The sequence below is a fragment of the Chionomys nivalis genome, chromosome 8, assembly GCF_950005125.1.
Source record: "Chionomys nivalis chromosome 8, mChiNiv1.1, whole genome shotgun sequence".
Taxonomy (NCBI): Eukaryota; Metazoa; Chordata; class Mammalia; order Rodentia; family Cricetidae; genus Chionomys; species Chionomys nivalis.
This window is the reverse complement of record NC_080093.1, coordinates 5,324,347-5,348,443: the sequence shown is the minus strand read 5'-3', so window position 1 is coordinate 5,348,443 and position 24,097 is coordinate 5,324,347. Positions and strand designations below refer to the sequence as shown.

General features: G+C 47.3%; 1 protein-coding gene across 45 annotated transcripts in view; it reads left to right on the top strand.

Moving 5' to 3' along the window:
* Positions 1-24,097, top strand: part of Tcf7l2 (transcription factor 7 like 2) — a 188,972-nt gene that overhangs the window by 73,994 nt on the left and 90,881 nt on the right. For all 45 annotated transcript variants that reach the window (XR_009057558.1, XR_009057556.1, XR_009057555.1 and 42 more), the window contains one exon: positions 1,099-1,200. Coding sequence is in view for 40 of the 45 variants with exons in the window: in XM_057777313.1 (XP_057633296.1) it covers positions 1,099-1,200 (102 nt within the window). In the remaining 5 variants the exon portion in view is untranslated. The remainder of the gene's footprint in view (positions 1-1,098; positions 1,201-24,097) is intronic.

Below are 24,097 nucleotides of genomic sequence, written 5' to 3'. Positions count from 1 at the left end.
TACACGACTCTGGAACTGAGTAGGTAAAGGTCCTTGCCATCAAGCCCGATGACGTGAGCTTGATCCTTCGAACTCTCATGGTGGAAGGGCAGAATGGACTGCCACGAGTTGTTCGCTGAACCCCGCCTGTGACCCACGACACCCCTCTACGTGCATTCATTTCTATAAAATGAATATTAAGACTAGTCAGTTTGCTTCAAATCTCTGGAAGGATGAAGACTGCTCTTTATGTGCCCTCTAAGCAATACTGATGCCTAGTCACAAGAGATTTAGAATTCACATGCCCTTAGGGGGTCTGGAGCATCTCCACACTGAGCAAACGACTTCGCCTCAGTTTACCCATCTGTCAAACTAAAGAGGTATTAGGACAGTTGGTCTCTTGCCATCCTCAGACCGCCGCTCTGTCGATCTCAACAGAAGTAGCTGGTTTTGTGCCTTCTCCTACTCCGGAGAAAGGCAGGGAGGGATGTATTGACTCATCCCTTTATTTTACTCTCATGCTAATTCTGCCCAAATGTAAGAATTGTCATTTTGAAATGACTGTGTAAATTGCACTGTGCCCTGGGTGTGTGTCTACTGCCATGAAGTACTTCAGTTGTCCATGTCTTGGGGTCGGTTGAGGAGTGCCGTGTGTGGTCATGACTGGATGCCCTCTGCGTGTAAAGGAAGTGAAGGATGATACTGTTTTAAAGATGAAGGCTGCTGCAAGAGCAGGGGCTCTAGGGAGTCTTCTAGGACTTTTCTGGCTGACGTTCTGTTTTGGCTTTCTGTCTTTGCCCCTTCTTTTCTCCCCTGCACCCTTCTTCCCTCCACTGCCCATCTCATGCCTCCATCACTTCCCTCTGAAGAAGGTTGCACTATTGAACCCCCTTTCCTAGAGCCACCCCGTAACTTACATTGCAAAGACAAGACTGTGCCTGTTAGTGATGTCGATTTTCTGCATTTGAACTTACTCATACCTTTGCCTTTGCATGTTTTTAGATTGTTCTTTCTTTCTTTTTTTTTCACTTTCCGATGTAAATAATGCACAATGCGTATTTCTTGGTAACTAACTTGCCTCCTCTCCTTCGCTGAGTGAATGTTTCCCTTTATTCCCAGTATCTGCAGATGAAATGGCCGCTGCTCGATGTCCAAGCAGGAAGCCTCCAGAGCAGACAAGCCCTCAAGGATGCCCGCTCACCCTCGCCCGCACACATCGTGGTGAGTGTTTCTCAGTGGCACCCCTTTCTTGGGGGCAAAGAGTAGATACTCTCCTTTTTTTTTTTTTCTTTTTCTTTTGATGATGAAAACTTGTATTTGTCAGTTCTTTGAGAAAATGTTTTTCTGGAGATTAGCTTTGCGTATGGTTTGTGTGACAAGCTATTCCTCCCCCGTGACGGTACCACAGCGACTGTCACGAGGAAATTTCCCGAGTCTTCCTTCCCCACGTTGCTTTGTGTTTTGGGTTAGAAGCTAGACTTGTGGGCGTCTGTTGAGAGGATGCATCCTTCCTGGATCAGGGGGAAACTACGGATGGTTCTAAAGCAGTTGTTTAGAAAAAAAATGCAGTTTAGGGGAAGCAAGGCTGCAAGAAAGATGAGGAAAAAAGGGGAGTCCTTGGTTTGAAATTTTCCATCCACCCTATTTGTCTTGATATGTACTAGAGAGTAACACTCTACATGAAGACTGACAAATGATCTGAGCTGACTGACTGCAAGCCTAGAGTAGAAATGAACTTAGAAATTAAACTTAATCCGTGCACCCACAGCTTTGAAAGCATGTGGGCGCCACACAGAAAACATTTGTTTTTGCTCAGACTACAGCATCAAGTGTGTGTCAACATATATTTTTAATGCACCTTCCTGGCGTATTGTAGGCTACGAAAGTCAATAAATTAGCCTCCCGAGAAGGTAGCTCAGCCTTATTAGAATATCTATTTCCTTCTATATATTTATACCATGAGCTGGACTACAGACGTTTGAAATAATTAATGAAAGACATATTTTTATAATGAATTCATGACAGGTAGAATTATGCAAAGCAGGAGATAATTCATACATTTTTTATTTACGCTATCACAAATGTTACCCATTAGTCTGTTTGGCTTCTACGTTACTCAGAATCTCTAAAAAAATTGCAAAATGATTTAAAGTAGAAAAACCTTAAGATGCATTTTGTCAGATTTCAGGCCACCTCCTGATTTGGTAGCTTGGTCTAATTGATTATATATTATTTAATGAGTTAGCCCTCAGTTGTATGTGTGTATATCAGAACATAATTTATTTCTGTAAAACCGCATTTGGAACCTTGATTGGTGGAAATGTCTTAACTTCTCATGGTATAAATAGGGCATGAGGAAGAAGGCTGACATTTGCTAGAAATATTCCCTCTTCCAGCCCCGCAGTCAAATGAATGCTGAGGGCTGGAGGTGATAGCTTTAGACAGCTTGAGGCCCAGTCTGATGTCAGGAGAGGAAACTGAGGCCCAGAGATGCCTTAAGTGAACTGCCCAATGTCACACGCCGATGTAGAAGCTGGGGCAAAGGCTGGGTCCAGCTCTTTGTGCCCTTTTGGGAACCTTCTGGTACATTCTCTTTTGTGAGAGGTGAGAACAAGGCTCGTGGCTGGCTCTTGTTGACTGTAAGCTGGCTGGCCATCAGCAACTGACGAGAGTGAGGGTGAAGAAGCTGCCGGTGTGGGTGCTGATTCAGGTTTCTCTGGAACATCAAATGCCATGTTAGAAAAGACAATCTTCACACGTGGTTATGGGATCCAAGCATGTGATGCTGGTAGGGTTTACGGTTTCCTAAGCCGATGCATTCCCCAGCATCTGCCCAGACTTTGGGATTGATTTCTCTCCCCTTGGAAGCTCTCCCTAGAGGTTTCCCACATTTTACCTGCAGACAAGGGGGCCTCTGCAATCCTACCCCAGTTCAGAGTGTGCACAACTCTGGTAGTGAAGGATCATAGGCCATAGCAGTACTGAGCAAGATCCTCATTCAAGTGTGAGTGGTCACAACTGTCCCCTCTTGTCCTGCTTAAATCCGGTGAGAACAGCTACCATAGCTGGGGTCGTCAGAGTCTTATTTCCTTGGTGGAAATGGACAGTCTGTAGATGGTGGGCTAAGCCGTCTTTGTAGAACCAGTGTGAATCTTGGCAAGGGACCCAGAGGGGAAACTGAGGCTCCTTTCCCTCTACTGTTTTCTAGAAGGCACATGTACCATATGTCCACCACTCGGGAGTACCCATTTCACGTTTAGGTTGGCCGTGGTCACAAAGCCTTGTTTGGTGACTGCTGTGCCCTTAGGGACCTGGAGACTAGTCATCTGGTGGAGGTTGTAAGTTTGTGGGGAAAGGTGGCCCTGGGAGCTGAGGAGAAGGGAAAAGCTCTAAGTTCGGTCAACAGGAGACCACATTTGGAAAATGCTTAATTATCTTCTCACTGGATATGGAGCTGTGTGTCAACCCAAACCACCCACACCACAGCGGGCGCAGTGGCTGAGTCAGCCCCGAGAACTTTCTGCACTGTGGCTCATGCATCATTTGGGTTTCTGTACAGCTTCGCAGTGGCCGGAGGGGTTTGTTTGTGTTTGTGTTTGGTCACGAATGTCAGCTTTCCTCCTCACCCTCAGGTTTCCATCTTGTTAGACACAGTGTCGTCATATCATAGCACAGAACCAGACATGTTTCAAAATAGCCTTCTACGGACTGTTTCCCAATTTCTCTGAAATCTGGATTATTGTAACTCGTGGGTCGAGCTGTTTCCAAACGACTTCTGATGTTTCTCTGTACAAACAGGGAAGTGTTGGGGTTCCTTGTCACTCCCTTGAAGTAATGACTATCAGATTGCTCAGGAAACAGCCTTCCCAAGAGCCTCCACCTGGAAGAGAATCCTCACCTGGGAATTTCAAGTATTTTTAGTCTGGTTGAGTTTTTCCCCCCATGTGGTGGAAGGTTTCCATGCCAAATGAAGTTGATGTGTGGGGGACTGGAGAGATGGCTCAGCAGTTAAGAGCTTCATTTACTGATATAATGGAGGACCTGGTCCTCCAGAGCCTACATTAGACGACTCACAGTTGCCTGAAACTCTAGTTCCAGGAGGTCTGATACCCGCTTCTGCCTGCAGACACATTACTCACCCAGCACACACGCTAATGTAATAATAATAATTAATAACCTTAAAAAGTTAATGTGTGGAATGAATGTTCATGTTAGGGCACAGGTGTGTCCTCACACCACACAATGTGTGTTTATTCATCCATTGCCTAGAGCTGGGGTTAGAACTGGAGGCTTTGCTCAGGCTAAGCAAACATTTTGTTACCGAGCCACAGTCTAGTCCTATCCAAGAATGTTGAAGCTGACCTTCCCCCACAAAATATCCATGCATCTTTTGCAGCATCTTGTTTGTTAGACCCTGGTGATTCCCAATCTGTGTTCTGAGAAGAAAAGAAATCATTTCCTAGAGCTACCCTGATTGGCTGGCCGGAGACTCATCAGTCCTGCAAGGAGTCAGTCCTTGCTCCGTCCCCCATACCCACTCTGCCCCACCACCCGATCCTGACTTTGTAAAACCACAGAAATGCCAAGGATCCCATTCTAAGACCCTCCTCTCTCCAATTCCATTTTCTCATTGGTTCTATTTTGCTTTCTCTGGCATTTCTGAAATTTATATTCTAATTCTTTTTTCTTCCTCTCACAAGTCGAAGGAGGAAGTGCAGGCCTCTGCTGGGTGGAAGTGTCTCATGCCAGGCTTGTACAGATTGCCTCCAGCTCCTGGAAGCCGTGGGGTTAGGACTTGCTCCCCGGGTACCACCCCCGGTGCCTTTGCTATACAAAGACCTTCATTTAACTTTCTTTGTACACAGAAAAGAAAAAAAAAAGATTCTAGACCCCAAATGGTGGTATTTTGGTCTAGCATGTGTCTTACAACCCAGTAAAAAGGCTTCAAAAGTTTTGACAATTTTATCTCGGGGGTTTCCTTTTGAAGTCGGCGTGGAGTTTTACCTTGGGGTGGATTCTTCCTGTCTCTCTGTCGTGGTGTTTTGTTGTGTAATGAGCATCTAAGAGTGGGATGGGAGAGCAGGCTGAATCCCAGGAAGAAAGCCTGCCAGACAGTGGAGATACACAATTTCTTTTAATTGCTTAAATGTTGATGGCAAGTGGAAATCTTACAAGATGTAGCATAGCCAGGAGGACCTCACACAGGGTCTCTGCCCTCCGTGCTGACATTTCCAAGGGACACAGGGCTCAAGGAACTGGAAGCTTTTGTTTCTACAGATTCTAGGCGGATCTACTCCTTGTTAATTAAAAAACGACCTCAAGAACATTCTCTTTGTAGCTAAATACATGTGAAGGCTTCTAACTTTTTTTTTTTTTAATGTTCCCATGCTTACGGGGATCAACTACACGCCAGGAGGCTCTGTGGTAGAAAGATGTCAAGGCTGGCAAAACATTGTGGAGTGTACCTAGAAAGATTACAGGGCCCCTGCAGGTGTGACCAGGGAACCCCGGCGGTGACTAGGAAGTTGGTAGGGATTACTGGACACTTAAGATGGTTAAATGGTGCAGTGGAATAGGAGGGGTGACTTCTCACGTTCTGTGACATACTAGGCTGATGACGACAATTGTCACTACTTAATTGGGTATTTCAGTATGACGAGTCTAGAAGATTCTAAATGTCCTTGTATGGGTGTGTATTAAAGGGATGACAGAAGAGAGAATGAATTCGTGGGGTCCAGCTTCTAAGCCTGTCTACGGTGTACATGGATGGAAATAGCCCATCATAAGACATACGTTTGTACATTTCTTATGAGCCGACAGAAGCTAGAAGTATTAAAACTGGGATTTGGAAGATTTATGGAAGATGGCGTATGAAACTGTAGAGAGGATGAAAATAGGAGACCATGCCAGGCAGAAGGAAGAACGTGTGCAGCTTCTACAGGAAAGAACAGATACAGAGAGAAACAGAGACAGCCTAGCTAAGGTAGAGACCCTGCTGCTGTGCCATCAGATCTGTAAGGGGAATCACACAGGGTTTGGTGATTGTGTTACGCTGCAGGCCCTGGGGACGGTGGACATGGACAGAGCTGGATGGAACCGAAGGGGCCGGGAAGGGGTAGGTGGCCTGAGGATGCCGTTCTCAGGGTGAAGCAGGTTTGGGATAGAATAGCTCTTTGGTTTTTTTGTTGAGAGATTGTGCTTCTGTTGATTCAATCATGGACTCGTTCACCGGTGCTGCAAATACATTGTGGTTATCCGCTGTGTGGGAAGAAGCCTTCCAGACAATGACACCAGTGGCAACCAGTGATCCCAATGATGCTACAGAGGATTGTGCTGGGTGACGCTCTGAGTTCATTTGAGATGTTCCAGCCTTCTGCCGAGGGGTTGTGTTCACAGGAGGACTCAGGCTTCACTCGGGGTGGGAGTCAGGGTACGGAACAAGGCCACTGGGCCCCAGCATCCCATCTTCCTGGCCCTGAGTAGACAGCTGAGAGCAGCTGAGTAGATTGGTTCTAAAACACTCTGGACATGCTACTTTCCAAACCGTCAGTGAGCATGCCAGTGCGAGCTCCCACTCCACCTGTGCCGGGGTGTGACTCTAGGAGCCCTGCCAGTTTCTAGAGTCTGAGATGTGGCTTGTCATGGTGGAGACTGTAGCTAGTGCAAAGGACTCCTTGGCACCGTGCAGGACAGGGTCTATGTGTACTTGTTTCTGTGGAGAACTGTGGCTTTTAGGTGAGGAGCGAGAACCTATACTGAGTCTCCCTACCCACCTGTGGACTGTCTTCATCCCCTCTGCTATGTATCTACCTTCTTGTTATTTATTTAATCCACTTATCCGTGACTCAGTCAGGCTTTCTAGAACACCCGGCCTGTGTTTCCTGGTAACAGCTGAGTCAGAACTGTCCCATTTCACAGACAAGGCTGTACTGAGCATATCTGTTCTGTCTATTAAACAAGCCATCAACACTGCACACTGCCTTGTGATTTTTATGAGGACAGTTAGCGTAGAGAACTAAACCACCAGGCTTTCTTTTGGAGGGAAAAGAAGCCACACATGGCAACATGGTGCTCTGAAGAACGTGTGTAGCCAAGTCCCCAAAGTGCATGCTGGGCTGGGGTTATGGTGGAGTTCCAGGTCAAACAGCTAAATCTTCCTTAGGTCCTTAATGAATCTCTAATGTTCTCGAGTTTTGGGTTCTGGTGCGGTGGCCGCCCACCGTGATGGCAGAACTGGTGTCATAAAGGATTGTAACCTCTGTGGTAACCCTTCAGAGTTATTCCTTCAGAGTAGAATCAAGGTTTAAGGGCCGTGGAATCCCATCTCAGGCCTCCTATTGCCTCTGTGTTGTAGCTTCCCTGCTGTTTGGTAGTTGACTATTGCCCTAGGGACTCTGGCATAGGAAGGAAGCATCCTAAGGAGACTGTTTAGCTGTTTGGTTTTGGCACTACATGGCCCCCATGGGAGTGCAGTCCTCATTGTGCACTGGAATGCCTCTCTCTGAAGCACTGGCTCCTTGTAGCCTATACATGCCGAAGATGTTGCTACCCTGACCCCAAGAACAACTTTTTTCCTTAGAATTTCCCTGTTTATCTCTTACTCTTATCACTGGGGACTGACAACCCCCCGACTATTTAACAACGGAAATTGCTCATATTTTAATTACAAACCATTCTACCTCGAGGGAGAATAAAGCCATTTGTTCCCAGTTCATGTGCATTGTGTTTCTCTCACACGTGTGTCTGTGTGAGGGTGCTGGATCCCTCGGGACTGGAGTTACAGACAGTTGTGAGCTGCCATGTGGGTGCTAGAACCTGAACCTAGGTCCTCTGGAAGTGCAGTCCGTGCTCTTAACTGCTGAGACATTGCTCCAGCCGTGTGATAGGAATTTTTAAATGAACATAGCTTCTTTCTTCATAGATTTCGTGCCTATTGTAGACAGTTGGAAACCCACCCATAGCCTTACCTCTCGGATATTTGTTTCCTTTTAGGTTTTTTTCCTTCTGAGCATGTTAATATTTCTTCTTAACATTCTGTAACTCCCAGCTTCAATGGCTCCAGCTTTGTATTTATTTATAACAAAAATTACCAAAGTCAGTAAGTACTTCTCCACGTCATTACAATTCTTAAGGCTTTTAATGACCCATCGGAGCCCCTAATGTGATTTTGCCCTGATTTGTAAGATCGATGCCGTGTTGTTCTTCCTTTATGTCATGTTTTGTTTCTGCTTTCGTTAGATCCCTCGTGGCAATGATGTTTACGTGTCTGTGTCCTCCCCTGGCTCTTTCCTTTTGGGATAGATTTGAAGGAAGAATTTAGATAAAGAACAGAGTTTTAAGAATTGCTCTTGAGGTCCATAGCCATGAATTATCTTCCCGAGAGTCTCCATTCCGCCAGTGTCACCGCAGTCCGGAGACTCGGTGTCAGATTTCCATGGTCGGAATGGTTTAATTCTCCAGGGGGGGCATACAAAGGGAGAGGTTTATGTTTCCCTGGAAAGCTGGGCCCCTAACTCACCTTGCCCCAGAACTGAAGCGATAAGGCCTCACCTTTCCTGCCTTCACGGTCTGTGCTACACTTTCCCTGAGTTCTGGTTAGTCCTCTTAGCTAGTTCATGCAGGACATCTGCTTCTTCTGCGCTCCACCCCCAGCATGCTCAGCTTTTGCAGGGCTATTTCAGAGGTCCTGAGTGTACTAATAATCTTTGTTAATTAGTTTTTCATGTAATTGTTTCTTTCATCTTTTTTTCCCTTCCCTTGTTGAGACAGAATGTTACTGTGTAGCCCAGGCTGGCCTCAAACTTTCAATTCTCCACCTCTGGAGATCTAGGGTTACAGGTGAGTGCTGGGATAAGCATTTAGTTACAGTCTTGTTTTTAGAGGCTTCATCTCAGTGGGCAGAGTCATCTCAGAGGGCGGAGTCATCTTAGTGGGCGGAGGGTATTCATTTGATGCTCTCTGTGAGCTTGGTCAGACCTCCAGATTGGGTTGTTGGGCAGACACACCCACTTTTCAGAGAGGTCATTGGCTCCGGCGTGAAAGCTATACCCCGAGTAAAAGGGGGAGGGCTGGCAGCCTGGCTTGGCTCTCTGCCATCTCTCCTAGCTGGGTCCTGGTGTGCTTTGGAAAAGCGTTTCTGGCAGATCCTGGCTAGCTAGTGTTTCCTGACATTTGTTTCCCAGAGTGTTTAATAAGGTTACTGGAAAAAAAGATTCTCTATTAAAATAGGTTTAGCAAGCTCTGGGTCTCTCTCTGGGCCTTGGCTCTGCAGGAGGCTTCCTTCAGACCTTTTTGTAGAAGAGGGGGTGCTTCTGTGCTGAAGTCTACTTAGCATAAAGAGACAAGATGGGAACCCTCTTTGTGAAGCTGATTTGGTTTCAGCACCTGCTCACAGGAGCCTGTTTTAAGTTAACACTGGTCTTAGAGCCCAGCTCATGCTTTGGGCCGTGTTTATCTTTCCAGTATATAAAAAGTGTTCCTTCGGCACCCATCCATTCTGCTTGTTGCTTCTTGCCTTGCTGATTACTCTGTTTGGGGCTGCTTATTTCTCCAACCAGACTGTAAGTTTCTTGAAGCCAGGGAGCCCCATGGTCCATTTTTCTGCATGTGGCTTCCTCCCCTCCCACTGTGGTGCTGTTAATTAAGCAGAAAACCAGTTTCTGGTAAAGAACTGGAGCTAATTTGGTTTGGAGCCCGTGTGACTTCATCGTGCCCAGAGTGTTTGCAGTATCTCGGTTAGCCCATAGCTTCTGCATGTGTCTGCTCTCTCTCTACCTGATGTGGTAGCATGTTTTTGGAGAGATATAATTTGGGGTTTTGATATGGGGCAGGGCTTGGCCAGGAACTTGAGAATCCATCCTTATACACGCCAGTTCATGGCCGAGCGTGTCTGATTGCTATGGCAAGACTTCCGTGGACATAGCTACAAGAAAGCTCCAAAAGTCAGGGTGTGGGGCTTCTGTCTCCTAATTTCCTAATTAGGGGTGCTCAAATGTGATACCCAGGGCTTGGTTATTGATGGGAAACGGTTGCAGATTGCTAATGTTTGTTTGCTCAAGTGTTTATGGGGTTTCTTTGTGATTGCAAGTTGTCTTTTCGTCTTCCACAGCACGGAACAATGTGTGGGAGTCAGTTCTGTCTACATATGGTGTGTGCGCACGTGTGTGTCTGTGTTCCTGATCCCTTTTTAACCCCTTACCATTGCTACACAGTCTAGTCTCACTTGTCTCTCACTTGGATGTGGCTCTGCCCTTCCCTCCCTCCCACATTTGTTACTTTCCCCCCATAAATCCTTGAACCCCTGTAGTTATTTCTACACTTATGATGGCCTTTGAAAACCTTGTATATACCCCATAATATACTTCTGAAAATTTGGCCTAAATATCATCTTAGGAAAAAGGCCCAGAGCAGCTACAAACAGACTCTGCCAGTGGCTATAAGGTTGTTTCTGAGAACCAAGGACTGAGAATTGACAGCCCCAGGCCAGTTAGGTCCGGACACCCATCATGCTTTCTGCAGCCTGGGCACAAGAAGTCGGTGTGACAATATGACCAATGTCTTGGTTGCAGCACCCTCAGTGGGAGCCATATACCCCTGGTGGTGTGCATCCGTGAGCCCTGCCTCACCCTGAAGCTTCTCGTCCACCCAGCTGCAGACTCTTGCAATCTCAAGTCGCCACTAAGCAGCTCCAGACATCGTGATGCAATCTGTTTTCCAGCCCAGACCCGCAGAGCGGGTGGATCTGGGCAGTGATTAAGTGTATCACTGAGGCTGTTTAATGAGATTGAGATGGGGGTCTCCACGGGTCTCAGAGCAATGAGGGGAAAGGCCTCCTCTCCAAGAGTGCAAGCTTCCTGCTGCCCTTTCTCTTTCCATTTGTATCTACTGAGTTTGAGGGTGAAGAAAACAGTAAGTGGATAGGCAGGCTGAGAAAAGAAGGAGAAAACAGAGCCCAGCGCAGCCTCGGGCCTGGTCCATCGGAGCTCTCCAGAGACTGGGTGGGTCTCGCCCCCTTATCTACATCTGCCTAGTTCACTTTCTGTGGCTTTTGATGTTAGGCCCAGCTCAGGGCTAAGAGAGGCTGTCCACGGAGTGTTTATCCCTAGCCTTTTGCTACTCAAGGAAGAAGCTGGCCTTAATGGGCATAGGGACAGAAATAAAATGCATGGATAAACAAACATACCTCATAATGAACTGAGGACATGGCTAGGTTTCCTGGGAAACCTTGTTGGAACTCAGGAACAAAAACAGTGTTTTGTTTTGAGACAGTTTCATGCAGCTCATGTTCAGCCTCAAATTCATTGTGTAACCCAGGAGACCTTGGACATCTGATCCTGCTGCCTGCAAATCCCGAGTGCTGAGATTACAGGTGTGCACAGCCATCTCTGGTTTGTGTGGTCCTGGGGATCGAACCCGGGACTTCTTGCGTGTTAGCCAAACTTATCGGTGACATGGTAGCAGCCCTCTTCCCCTACAGCACAGTGAGGGGTGATGTGGAGAACTGCATGACATCGTCACAGGCCAGGATGGGCACTAGACTGGGAGAAGCTAGTTCATCCGGATGCTCTAGGCAAGTGCATTTCCCTTAGGGCCCTTCCCACCCCATTTCTGTAAAGTGCTTGGCCCGCGTAGCCTTGGCGAAGGGTGCATGGGGGCTATGCTGTCCTTCCTGCCTGTGAACTGAGACCTTAGAATGGACTCGGTGCTGAGGTCACCTGTCGTCTCCAGTCTCTGCATTGCCATTCTTCCTAATAACAGCCTCGCTTCCCTTCTCACTGTGGTGGGCTCCCTTGCCCTGCCCTTCCCGGTCTGTCTGATGGACTCGAGGTTGGATGGGGGCAGACAGGTGATGCAGGTTTGTGCATTTTTATACAGACAGCCTAAACCTGTGGCCTGTACTCACGTAGGTACATAGTGGCTGTGGCGTGCTCGTGCCCCTGGTCTGGAATGGAAGGCTGCCATTTGCAGAGGGCTAAAATGGGTGCAGGGAGAATGAACAGACAGCACAATTTAATTCTATGTACCAGCTCTGGGCCTGGATTATCCCAGGTAGCCAATGCCTTAGCTGGTGGTTTTCTGTTGCTTTATGGCCAACCCAGTTCTGATGGTTATTCAAGCCTTTAGGCTTATGATGTCACTTTTTTTTTTTTTTAATTTTTAGTTTTATTTCTCTCAGTAAAAGTTCTGGATCATGGACCAGGTCTGCCACAATTGCACAGAGAAGCCCTCAGGTGCAGAACACACCTGCCTCTCCAAGGACAGTTGCTTTGAGCTGGTCTCAGAGTTCCTGTAGGAAGGGGACAGATTGGGCCCCGCACCCCCATGAGCGCCTCCTAAAGGGAGGCTTGTATGGGTATAGGAGTTTCTGGGATTTGTTCCTGCGGTCATGGGGAATTTTAAAAATGAAGTTTAGGTATTTTCATGAAATTCCTGATTTTATATTTTTAGATCCTCAGACTTTTTTTTCTGGCATATTCATGGTTGCTGGAAAATTCTTTTCTTTTGTTTCTTGGTGATATTTACTTGCATATTTTAGAAACATTGTTTTCTGATCACAGATAATGGGTGGCCAGTGGAGAATTCTGTTGTTTCTCTTTCACTTATTGTGACTACTTTTCTATCTTTTGGAGACTGTGTCCATTTTTCATGAAAACATCACATTGTACAAAGGGTGATACAGTCGCAAAATAGGCAGACTGTTGTTCCCAGGCCCTGCTTGTCCCTGCTAGCCCTGTAGTGTCTGCCTGCGGTAGCAAGCACAGCACTTCTGAGGCCTCAGATGTCAGGATTCTCAGGTCTAGGGCATGTGGATGCCTTTGGATCTGCCCCGGGGTGAAGCAGGAGAGCAAAGGGTAGCATCGGGCTCAGCGCTGCATCAGTGCCTTTTGGAGAATGTCAGAAACTCAGCTCCCTACCTGTAAATGCCCATGGAGATGTCATGGCAAATCGTCTTCAAGTTTTTGAGACAGGGTCTCTCTCTATAGCCCTCCGCTGTCTTGCACTCACTGTGTATACCAGGCTGGCCTTGAACTCTCAGAGATCCGCCTGCCTCTGCTTCCCAATTTCCAGACCTCAGCCCACCACCGAGAGAAGTTAAGGCAGGAACTCAAAACAGGGACTTAAAGGTGAGGCTGCTTGCTATTTCATACTGCATGGCCTTCCACCAAGCACCTCACTTCACAGTCAAGAAACAGCAGGAACTATGGAGGGTGTTACTGCTGGCTGGCTGGGAAGCTAGCTTATACTCAACAGCCCGCCTGCCTACTTTGGACTTGACACAGATGCTTTCTCTCATCAATTAACAATTAAGACAATCCCTAACAGCCACAGGGCAATCTGATCTAAGCCATTTCTCAATTGATCTCCTCCTAGACGACCCTAGGCTCTGTCAAATTGACAGTTAGAGATATCCAGGTCAGATGGGAAAGGGGACACATTTTCATCAGAACCAGAGATGAAGATGCGCCAAGAAATGAAGTTAGGGTTAGGAGCTGGACCATGGCTCTGCAGCCAGGAGCAATTGGCACAAGTCTCGGTTCTTCCCACCCTTCGGTTACGTGCGCCATGATAAAACCAAACCAAACCAAACCTAAACCAAAATACGGTGTTTCTAAAGAGGGTGCCTACTTCTCATGCTGCCTGGACATTTAGTTTGGAAAATGGTTTTCTTTTTCTTTCTATAATGCAAGTGTTTTATGGATCCATTTTGCTGTTTTGCGCAGATGTGATGATTCTCAGTTTGATGGATTTACCACAATATACGTTTATCGCGTGTGAGGCACAAACTCGGGCCTCAAGCCAGTAACTGTACGCGAAGTTTGAGTGTGCGATTTAAAGTCTGACTTGTGAGCCAGTGTGCATTTGGACATCTGTGTGGAATAAGTGAGTGGCAGAGGACATTTGTGAGGGAGAGGCAGGCAGCCATTGGCCTGGAGAGATGGGCTTGGGCTGTGAGGTGGCCAATGCTAGGCAGAGAGGCAGCAGGGCTGGACTTGGCGAAGCCTTCCGCTGTCTGGAAGCCTGTGTGAAATTTCCTGTACGGGTTTTCAGCTGGCAAGGTCCGGATCCTTCCCGACCCAAGTCCGTATACCAAAATTCAGAACAGAAACCAAGTTGAGAGGTTTGCCGAACTTTTGGTCATGTTCATTTCAGGGCCAAAGTTACTACAAGACTGTATAAAGTCACAGGGCAGAGCAATATCCTCTCAGGCTCTTTCCTGGTCCTGTTATTATTATTATTATTATTATTATTATTATTATTATTTATTTTTCGTTTTTTTCGAGACAGGGTTTCTCTGTAGCTTTGGAGCCTGTCCTGGAACTCCCTTTGTAGACCAGGCTGGCCTCGAACTCATAGAGATCCTCCTGCCTCTGCCTCCCGAGTGCTGGGATTAAAGGCGTATGCCACCACCGCCCGGCCTCTGGTCCTGTTTTTTCTTCTACTATTAGACTTAATCCTAGAATTTACAGGTTGATAATTCTCCTGGTAGCAAACTCACATCTTGTGTGTATACATGTGTATAGAAACCAAAGGCCAACCTTGTGGGGTAGGGTAAGGGGGGGGTTCTTCCTTCTCTCTCTCTCTTGAGCCAGGAGCTCTCTTTCACTTGGCACTTTATGACTGAGCTAGGTTGGCTGGCCAGTGAGCCCCGAGGCCCTTCCTGTTTCTGCCCCCCAGCACTGGGATGAGAGGCATGCACAACCACCACGGCCCAGCTTTCTGGGGATGAACCGAGCCTCAAGTTCTCTTGCTTATGCAGCAAGCACTTAACACACTGGGCCATGTCCAGTCCATGACCACATTTTGATAGTTGAACTGACACCTGGAGAAGATGCACCGGCCCTGTCTTGCTGGATGTCCACTGAACATTTGGCCAGATCTGGGCGCTTTCCTCTTATCAGGTTTACCCTCATAAAACCCTTGGGAACTAGCTGTTGCCACTCCTGTTTTAGGGATAAGGAAACAGGAGAGGGAGACTCAGTAAGAAAGACCACACAACTGGAGTCTGAATTCTGACAGGTGGACTACGGAGCTGTGGCCTCACTCTTTGGAAGTGAGTGCAGGCACAGGAGGGGCAGATCTCTGGACACCGTCCCACACTTGTGTCTGTCTTTCTGCTTTAGGACCTTAAGCCTTGTCAGAGGCAGATTGTTTCTCTGTGAATGTGTTGAGGAAATGAGACTTTGTGAATTTATGAGCCTTCAATTCGTTCCTAATTATATCCCTATCACTATGTGGGCCAATGCCTACAGACTTGTGGGCAGGTTACAAGTGGACAATTTGGCGAATCTGTGACAGTTTTTGTTGCGTGTTTTTCTCAGATTATAAACCATGTGGAAGTGAGAGGTTTATTTCCTGGTCGATCCTTGAGTCCTCCATAGAGTGTGCTTGCCTGGTCTCCTATCAAAGTTGGGTAGCTCAAGATGGGACCCGAGGTTTGAGTGGGTGTTGTTTCTTTGTTTCCTCTGCTCTCTAGGACAGGTGAGATAGATCACTCCCTAACTCTTTAAAACTGAAAGCAGACTAACAACAGCAACAGAAAAGGACCAGGGACAGTGTAGCAACAGCCGCACAAAGTAGCAATCCTTAGTCATCTCCTTGAATTAAACCTGTTATTTTAAAAATAACAAAACCAGGGACTGCAGAAGCTGTTCAGTGGTTAAGTCTGCTCTCCCAGAGGACCTGGGATTAATTTCCAGCACCCATGTCAGGTAGTTCACAATCATCTGTAACTCTAGCTCCAGGAGATCCAACACATCTGACCTCAGCAGGCAGGCAGGCCCCTGAGAAACACATACCCATGTGCACACATAAAAAACCTACACACAATTAAAACCTGCATTCACATACACACACTATGGGCACACAATTAAAAAGAATGAACAAAGCCAGACAGACTTTTGTTGTTCTAAGTCCAGTCCTCACTCCTAAGCAATCACTTTGTCAAACTTCAGAGTCTATGTAGTTCAGTGTAGGCGCTTGTGCTGCCCACGTGTGTCAAACCTATGGTGTAGCGTAATCACTGTCAGTGGTTTCCTATTTCAGGAGTTATGCAAATTACTCCTTTTTTAAAAAATAGCCACTGTGTTTGAATTTCACTCATGCTGCACATTTTTTTTCATTTCACGGCTACTACATATTGTACCGTAGGCTACAATCCTAGTTTTCTTAGGCTGTATTGATGCCTCTTTAGCTTACTTCCAGTCTTCTTGCTTATTTAATCTTAAAGAATTGTATGTTTAAGTGTCCGTATTTAAGTTTCTTTATCACATTAGTGCCTGGTGCCCTTGGAGGCCAGAAGAGGGCATCAGATCCCATGGAACCGGAGTTACAGAGTGTGTGACCTGCCTTGTGGGCGCTGGGAACTGAACCCCAATCCTGTAAGAGCATCAAGTACTCTTAACTCCCAAGATTTGGGAGGCTCCTCAGCCACCTCTCCAGCCCCTGCTAACTGTCTCTTGAGATTACGAATTGTGCCGTAGTTGACAGTCGTTGGGCAATTGTGTGGCCGTTAGCAGGCCTTTCTGAGGGCTTGTGGCAATGTAGAGGAATAAAGAGAGCATCTTTCTTTCTGGGGTTTGGTTTAAACCTGGATTGCTAGACTCTTTAGGATAAGACAGTGAGTGCCCCTGCTTCCAATGCAACAACTGCCCTTTTACTAATGTTCTTTCTTCCTTATGCGGTGAGATCTAATTTGTGCTTCTTTGACCTCTGAGCTTGCGTATCATATTGTATATTTATTAGTACACTCAATTTACTCCTTTCTTTATTGAAAAGAATCCAGTAATTCTCCATGTTGATGTACAGAAGTCACTTTTCTTAGGCATCTCAGCCAAGTAGTCGGTCGGAACGCAGAAGTGTGTCTGGAATTCGACAGTGCAGGGACAGTATGTAATGCTGCCATGTACTGATGAGGTGTAAGCCCCAGCACTGAGGCACATGTGTTCTGATTGACATGATCGGTCTTTCCTACAACTCCAGTTGAAGTAAGTGCTCATATTGCCATTTTAGAGCTAAGAAACCCAGGATCTAAAGAGGTTAGATTGTTATGTGGTGAGGGGCAGAGCCAGGGTTCAGATCAGAGTCTCTTGATCACAAGTCCTGGATGCAGCCACATCCCCTTCACAAAGATTAACTTGGAGTTTGAGCCCTGGCATCCTTCTAAGTTGTTAATTTTTTTTTTTTAATTTTTGAGTCATGATCTCACTGTGTAACACTGACTTGAGTGGTTGTAGACCAGCCTAGCCTTGAACTCACAGCAATCTGCCTGCCTCTACTTCCCGAGTGCTGAGTTTACCTCAAGTGTTCTAGGTTGTTAATGTAAAAACATGGCTTGATTATTTATATATTTACTGTGAGAGCACATGCATGCGGAGGTGGGATAACAAACTGGGCTCAGTTCCTATTTTCTACCACTAGTAGATTCCAGGCACTGACCTCAGGGCCTCGGGCATCATGCCCTCTTTCCCGCTGAGTCATACCACTGGCCTTCAATGTTATTTTTGATTTGAATCTAATTGGAAAGAAAGAGGGATAAGGTGGAGGACAGGATGGAGAAGGGAAGGGCTTGAAATTCCGAGATTCAGCAACAGAAGCTAAGAGCCCCGAGCAGAGAGGGCAGTCCAAGAGGAAGAGGTCCTTATTTCATGCAACTGAAACGTTAAATACAAACCCAAATAATTACATCCCGCAGGTCTGATACAGAGTCATTAACTTCCCTGAATTATTGGTGTGTGTGTGTGTGTGTGTCTGTGTGTGTGTCTGTGTGTGTGGAGGGGGGAGTCAAGAAGTCTGGGAAGCTGTTTTTGCCTAAGGAATTACATTCCAGGGGACTCCGAGGATTTAGGTAACCACAAAAGCCATTTATTTCAAGTACACCAAGATTTCTTCTGCTTTGATCCTAATCCATAGCATAATTAATAAATGGAAGGAGCCGGAGCATGGGCCTTTTACAGCGTGTACTTTTCACATGGCTTTGGCCTGACATGACTCACTTGCCACTTGGAAAAGCATCGTCACTTCGGGTGGGCAGGCAAGACGGGGACGCCTGGTGAGCAGGCTAGATAGAGCTTCTTCCTGGGGTTCAGGTTCCCACCGTCTCCCTAGTTCTGCCATCTAGGAAATATTTGAGAACACAGTGACCAGGAATGACATGGCTTCTGCTCTAAGCTCCCAGACCAGTCCTTAGGGGGTCAGTCTTTCTATTGGTCCCCTGCCCCCTGCTATCACGAGGAAGAGTAGCTGCAGGCTGGTCATGGGGGGGGGTGGAGGAAGGCAGGCACTGAATGTCTGAAGGGAAGAGCTAGATAATTGTTGTGGTTGTACCTTCTCCTCCCCTGGCACTAGTGGGGTGCCCCTGACACGTACCCCCCCAGCGCTAATGGAACACCCCCCCCACACACACACACATGGGTTTGAAAATGTATCAGAAGAATCCCATCACTTTTCATCCTGCTGGAGGCAGGCGTGAGATGGGAGGGTACAGACACCCAAATAGCAACCCAAGAAATAACATAGATCAAATGGATAAATTAATAAACAATAAAACAGAAATGCTATTTTGACAATTCGCAGCATGTGGCAGGCTCTGTGAGTGACAGCTTCCCCACTGTGAACCTCAGTTGTTAGTGTTACTCCCATCTGACAGATAGTGAAACTGTCATCCGGGGAAGAAGGTGACCTTTTCACGGATAGAGGTTAAGAGCATGGCTGTGTTAGTGTGGTAGGAGCCCAGGTCTTGTTTGCTGTGCTGTCTTTCAGCTGGGATTGGGTGAGGCTTGACGCTCCTGGGAGGTTAAGCTGGGCAGTGGGGCAGAAGAAGCTAGGCCTGGGACTTTTCTAAGGAGGAAATTCATAAGCCCGGTCTGAACTTTGCAGGGCCCAGGGCCTAGATGCTCCCCTGCATGCGGGCACCAGTAGTGCCAGTCATCCTGCCAAGAAGAAGCTCCCAGCTCCTGTGCCTTTTCCTCGGTCATGAGAGCCTCAGAACTGGGAGAAGATGGTGGCTATAACTGTTACCATCTTCCCTTTGACTGGTGGGGGGGGTGGGTGTTCTGTTTTTTGACTAGGGTTGGGTAATGATAACTCAGGGCTACTTGCAGGGCCTCCTCCTTTGAAAAGGGAGGGAATGGTTTTTTACGTTCAAATATGCTGTAAAACTATTACCACCCGATGACAGGAGCTGGGGGTGGCGACTGAAACGGTCTGGGGAGGCCTGTTCCAGCAGGGATGAAAGGCGGTGTGAATGCTTCATCCGGGTACAAAGTGCACCGTGGGGAGATAGCCAGACCTGGGCTTGGAGTAGGTGAGAAGGGTAAAGGTGACAGGGCTTTGTACAGTTAGGGTAGAGTCACTGAGGCAACATGGGCTTGTTTGCTATGGCGCCATGGGGCAATAGGAGCCCTGAGCCCCATCTTTGGGCTTCCATGTCTCTGATTTGAATAGTGAGGGGATTGAGGGACTTGGGATTTCTGTGGCTTTCAGGTTGTGAGGAGTCTTATTTCCTGTGGGGAACTCTGCGTGTGTGCATACACACACACCTCATGTGTGCATGCGTGTGTGGACACCTTGTGTGCACTTGGGTGTGACTGCCTCCTTATATCTCTATGTGTCCGTGTGTATGCACCTGTGTGGCGTGCCCACTGTTTGTGGCAGAACTGTGTATGCACCTGTGTGTGTATATATACACCTGTGTGTGTATGCGTGCCCACCATGTGTGCCTGTGCGAGAGCACCTGTGTGCTCTGTGTGTATACACACACACACTCCTGTGCACCTTCCCCTGGTGCTCTGGGCTAATGGGAGAGTGTCTATGTGCAGAGTGGTAGGACCGCCCTGCATTCTCTGAGCTACCGCGGGAGTGAAAGCTTGTGCTCTCCGCTCCACAGACAGGAAGCAGGCTGACTGTTGAGTAGGTTTTCACAGACAGAATGTCTGAGCAGGCCCCAAACCTGCAGTGACCACGCAAGCCTTTGCCCATGTCCTTTAAGGATTGGGGGGGGGGGGGCATTTTTGGGCTGTGGTCCGAGGAGTACCTCAGGCAGTAGCCTGGACTGGGTGGATTATGTTGTTCTTTGAGCCTAAAGCTTGGGTGTTTTGGAGGCAGCTGTGGATTTTGAAACGTTTTCTCCCTGCCAGTTTGAATGTGAGGTCATTCGGTACCTACTCGCCTGTACGCATTTTAGAGGAGTATTTTTGAGAGTCCATAAAAACACCCTGGCTTTCAAGGCCGGGCCACTTGTCGGGACTTCTCCTCCCTCCCGCCCACCTACCCCCACCCCTTTTTGACCAAACCATGCAAACATTGGTATTCAAAAATATTTTGTTACTTTTCTTGGCAAAGGATTCCAAGAAGAAATTGCAACAGAGTGTCAGAGTTAGGAGGCAACTTTCTGGGGTAAAAGGCGGGGTGCTGGGGAGGGGAAGTTTGGGGTTTGAATCAAAAACAGACTCCGAAGCTTTAAAATAAGCCAAGCGGAGCCCTTTCAGCTGGCAGAGCTCCGTGTTGCTGCGGGTCAGGCTTTAACGTGCCCAGTGGAAACTGACGGTGTGAGAACTGGGACATAAACAAAAATGTCGTCCCTGGGAGTCTTGTTCACTGGACAATGTCTCAATTGTTCCTCTGCCTTTCAAGGCAGCAGCGGAGAGTGGGATATTAACTGTTTACTGCCCGAGGCTGACTGAGAAACTGCTTAGAGGGAGGAAAAAGGAAAGACAGAAAACAACATTAAAAAAAAAAAGATTGAAAATGTCAGTCAGTGATAAAACAACAGTTTGCTTTATGTATGTACTGTGTGCTGTTCACCTCTGTGCTGGGCACTTCTTGGAGGCTGTGTGATAGCCTGGTATTGTTTCTTAAGCCTCTGTGTTAGCTTGGCACACCATAAGCTTTTTAGAGATCGCTGCCTGTAAGTAGCTGCTCCCTGGGCATGAGGCTGGAGTGGAGGGAAGGAAGCAGGATTTCTGATAACAAGTCAGCTGGTAAATTTTGCTAGTGTTTATTCTTCCTGAAAACTGCACCAGTAGACTTAGGCTCCCCCCCCCAAAAAAAAAAAAAATTCAAGTGATTGGAATTTAGAGAAACAAAACTAGAGTTTCAGAACTCCCTCATAAAAATACACTTAGTGCTTAAGAAAGAGAGAAAAGTAACTTTGTCTTCGAGGGAGCTGGAGGCACAAAGGGAGGCCAGCGTTCTATTCACACTTGAACTTGGTTGATTAGAGGAGCAAACAGCACAGGCTGCTGTATCGGCCTTTATCTGGGCAAAGTTCAAAACTCAACTGGTAATTATGTCCTCAGAAGCTTTGAAAGAGCTGTTGTTTCCACAGCAGAGACCAGACTCACTTCTTTAGGACAGAGTGCGCTTGGGTTGTTTGTTAGATAAACTCATTTTAATAAATAGGGGTCAGGGGAGAGGTTGGCCATCTTGGAAGAGTTGGCCCCTGCCTGATAAAGGGCTGGCTTCTCTCGAGGGGAACTTGAGGCTTTCTCTCTGTTTAACTTTTCCGCAAGAATTTTGCAGGCAGCTAAAGTGAGCTTTGGCATCTGCTTCCTGTCAGACAGGAAGTCACTTCCTTCACCAAAATTACAAGCTATGGCAGAACTCCCTGGCCACACTGAAGAGAGCATGTTTTTCCCAGAAGACCATGTTTCTAGATGCGGAAGTGTAAATTGGTACACTGTGTGATCACAGAGCCCAAAATATACAGGGAAGAGCTTTGCTGGGAAGAACGCGTCCTACAGTAAAGGCTCTACTCAGAGTGGCGTCCTACAGTAAAGGCTCTACTCAGAGTGGTGGCCGCTCTGGCCCCTGTGAGCATGAGCCTGCCACTGCGTGGAGAGGAGGCTGTGTCCCCTTGCCAAGTTCATGCGCAGGGAAGATTCTCCCTCAGCCTAAATGGAGGCTGAGGTCTTCATGTTGGCAGCTCCATGGCGATAGCCTCAGAGGGTCAAGATCTGGGTTCCATTATTCAGCTTTATTATGAATCTTCCTCCCCCCTTAATTAATAGTGCAGGAACTCAATCGCGCACCTTGCCTTTGCCTGCCCACTACCTCTGATCATGGCTTCTTTCAGAGGACAGTTCAGCGAATTGCCTAAGGGTGACTGCAGTTGAGTGTGTGTGTGTGTGTGTGTGTGTACAGGACGGCCAGATGCCAACAGCTAGCATCTTCCTCAATAGCTCTCTCCTTTCTATATTGACACAGATTTCTCACTGAACCTGGAACTTGACAACTGGTCTAAACAGGCCAGTCAGCAAGTTCCAGGGAGCCTGCCTCGATTCCCCGGCATCTTTTTTTTCCCCCTCAGGCATGGGTTCTGGGGAATTTAACTCATGTCTTCATGATTGGCTTGCAAGTCCATTATGGACTGAGCCATCTCCCCAGCTCAGGGTCTTATCACATATGGTCCTTTCACCGAGCTGTGGACTGTTCTCCCACTCGGCTGGGGTGGTCTGAGAGGTCCTGTGTGGATTCCCGGGCATCCTTCCCCGCGAATCGCTCAGCGGCTAGACCACGTCTTGGTTTTGTGTGTCCTCACTGCAGTTGGTCAGTAAAGTGGATGAGTGTCTACCACGACTCAGCGAACTTCAGGCTCGGTTCCCTCTGGTGTCTAGTACTAATGAGTGCATTTGTAATGCGTGTTGCAGGTATTAGCTGGAAAGGCTGCTCGTAAATATTTCACACATTCCTCCTTGGTCAAGACTTTGGAAAAGGAAGGCCTTATCACCCTGGAAATTTGCTCCTCCGTTGAGATGTAAGAGCAGTGAATTAAGTGCCTGCTCTTTCTTTTTCCTCCTGACAGTTATTGATCTTCCCCTGGGACTGGACAGTTACATTCTGATCTTTTTCTTGACAAAGGGAATTCCCAGTTTGTTAGCTGGCATGCACACACAGTAGCTGCTCAGTAGTTAGAAGCTGACGGTGTGTGTCCTCTTGAGAGTCATCGTATTTTCCAGTCCCTTCTTAAGAGGTAGGGAGATAGTTCTCAAAGAATCGCTTTGGTGACTGTGGAGTGGAGAGAGCTTCAGAAGCAAAGAGGCAGTCACTGTCACAGTGGACATCTGTCTCTTGTTGCTGACAAAAGGTGACAGTTTGCTTACTAAACTTTTGCCAGGGAAGGAGGAGGGCACGGAGGGTACAGGTTTAAAGTGTTGCCGTGGCTGAAATAGTCTGGGCGAGACATTCTGTGACAGCAGAGAAAGTAAGTTCTATGAAAATGACACTACTGAGAAATGCGATGGTATTGGTTGTTTCTCCCAGAGGGAAGCCCAGAGAACACTGTGGGGGGCTGTCCCCCTATGCTGACGCTTTCCCAGACTGTGTTGAAACTGGTGACCTCCCATGCAGACGGACTTCCTTGGAACCTGGCTAAGTGTTACCATGTCCACATTAGGTACAAGAAAAAGACACTTTTTTTAAAACCTAATGTACACCTTTCCCTAAAATCTTTGGCTCATATTGACCCCCATAGAAGCAGGAATTCCTTTGTTTTCCTGGCCATGTTCCTGGCATGTGTGGATCTCTTCTGGACGTAGTGCTATTTGTCACTATTCACTTCCATCCTAACCCCTATTTGGGGGCAAGGATGGCAAGCAGATAACAGTTTTTAACAGTTTAGTCTTTCCGGGATAGATTATTTGGTTTTTGACGTCTAGGTGATATTCAACCCAATCAAGAGTCCATTTGGTGTTTGTATAAGCCAGGGAAGGAACTGAACCATGACCTGGAGGTCAGGGCTTTGTGGTTTTGTTATAATCCCCGTGGGGTCTGTGGCCTGTGGGATGCTTAGGAGTCTTTAATAAGTGAGGGAGGGTTTCATTTTGAGCTCTTTGCTGCCAATGACTGAGTGATGAACCAGGTGTGATATTTCATGAGAAATATCAACACCCACACAGATAGAGTGTGTTTGTCCACATAGTCTGCAGTCAGTCGGTTGGCGACTCCATGAATTTTTTGCCCAGGAGTGGAGACAGAGCACTGAAGAAAAACTGAACCTGCAAGGTTGAACGTCAGTTCTTCCGCCTGCTGATAACCTCTGTCGAAGGGTTGCAGTTGCTGCCGTCTGTCTAGGGCCGGCCTTCCTACCTGGACCCCAGTATGGCTAGAGCATTCTAGATGG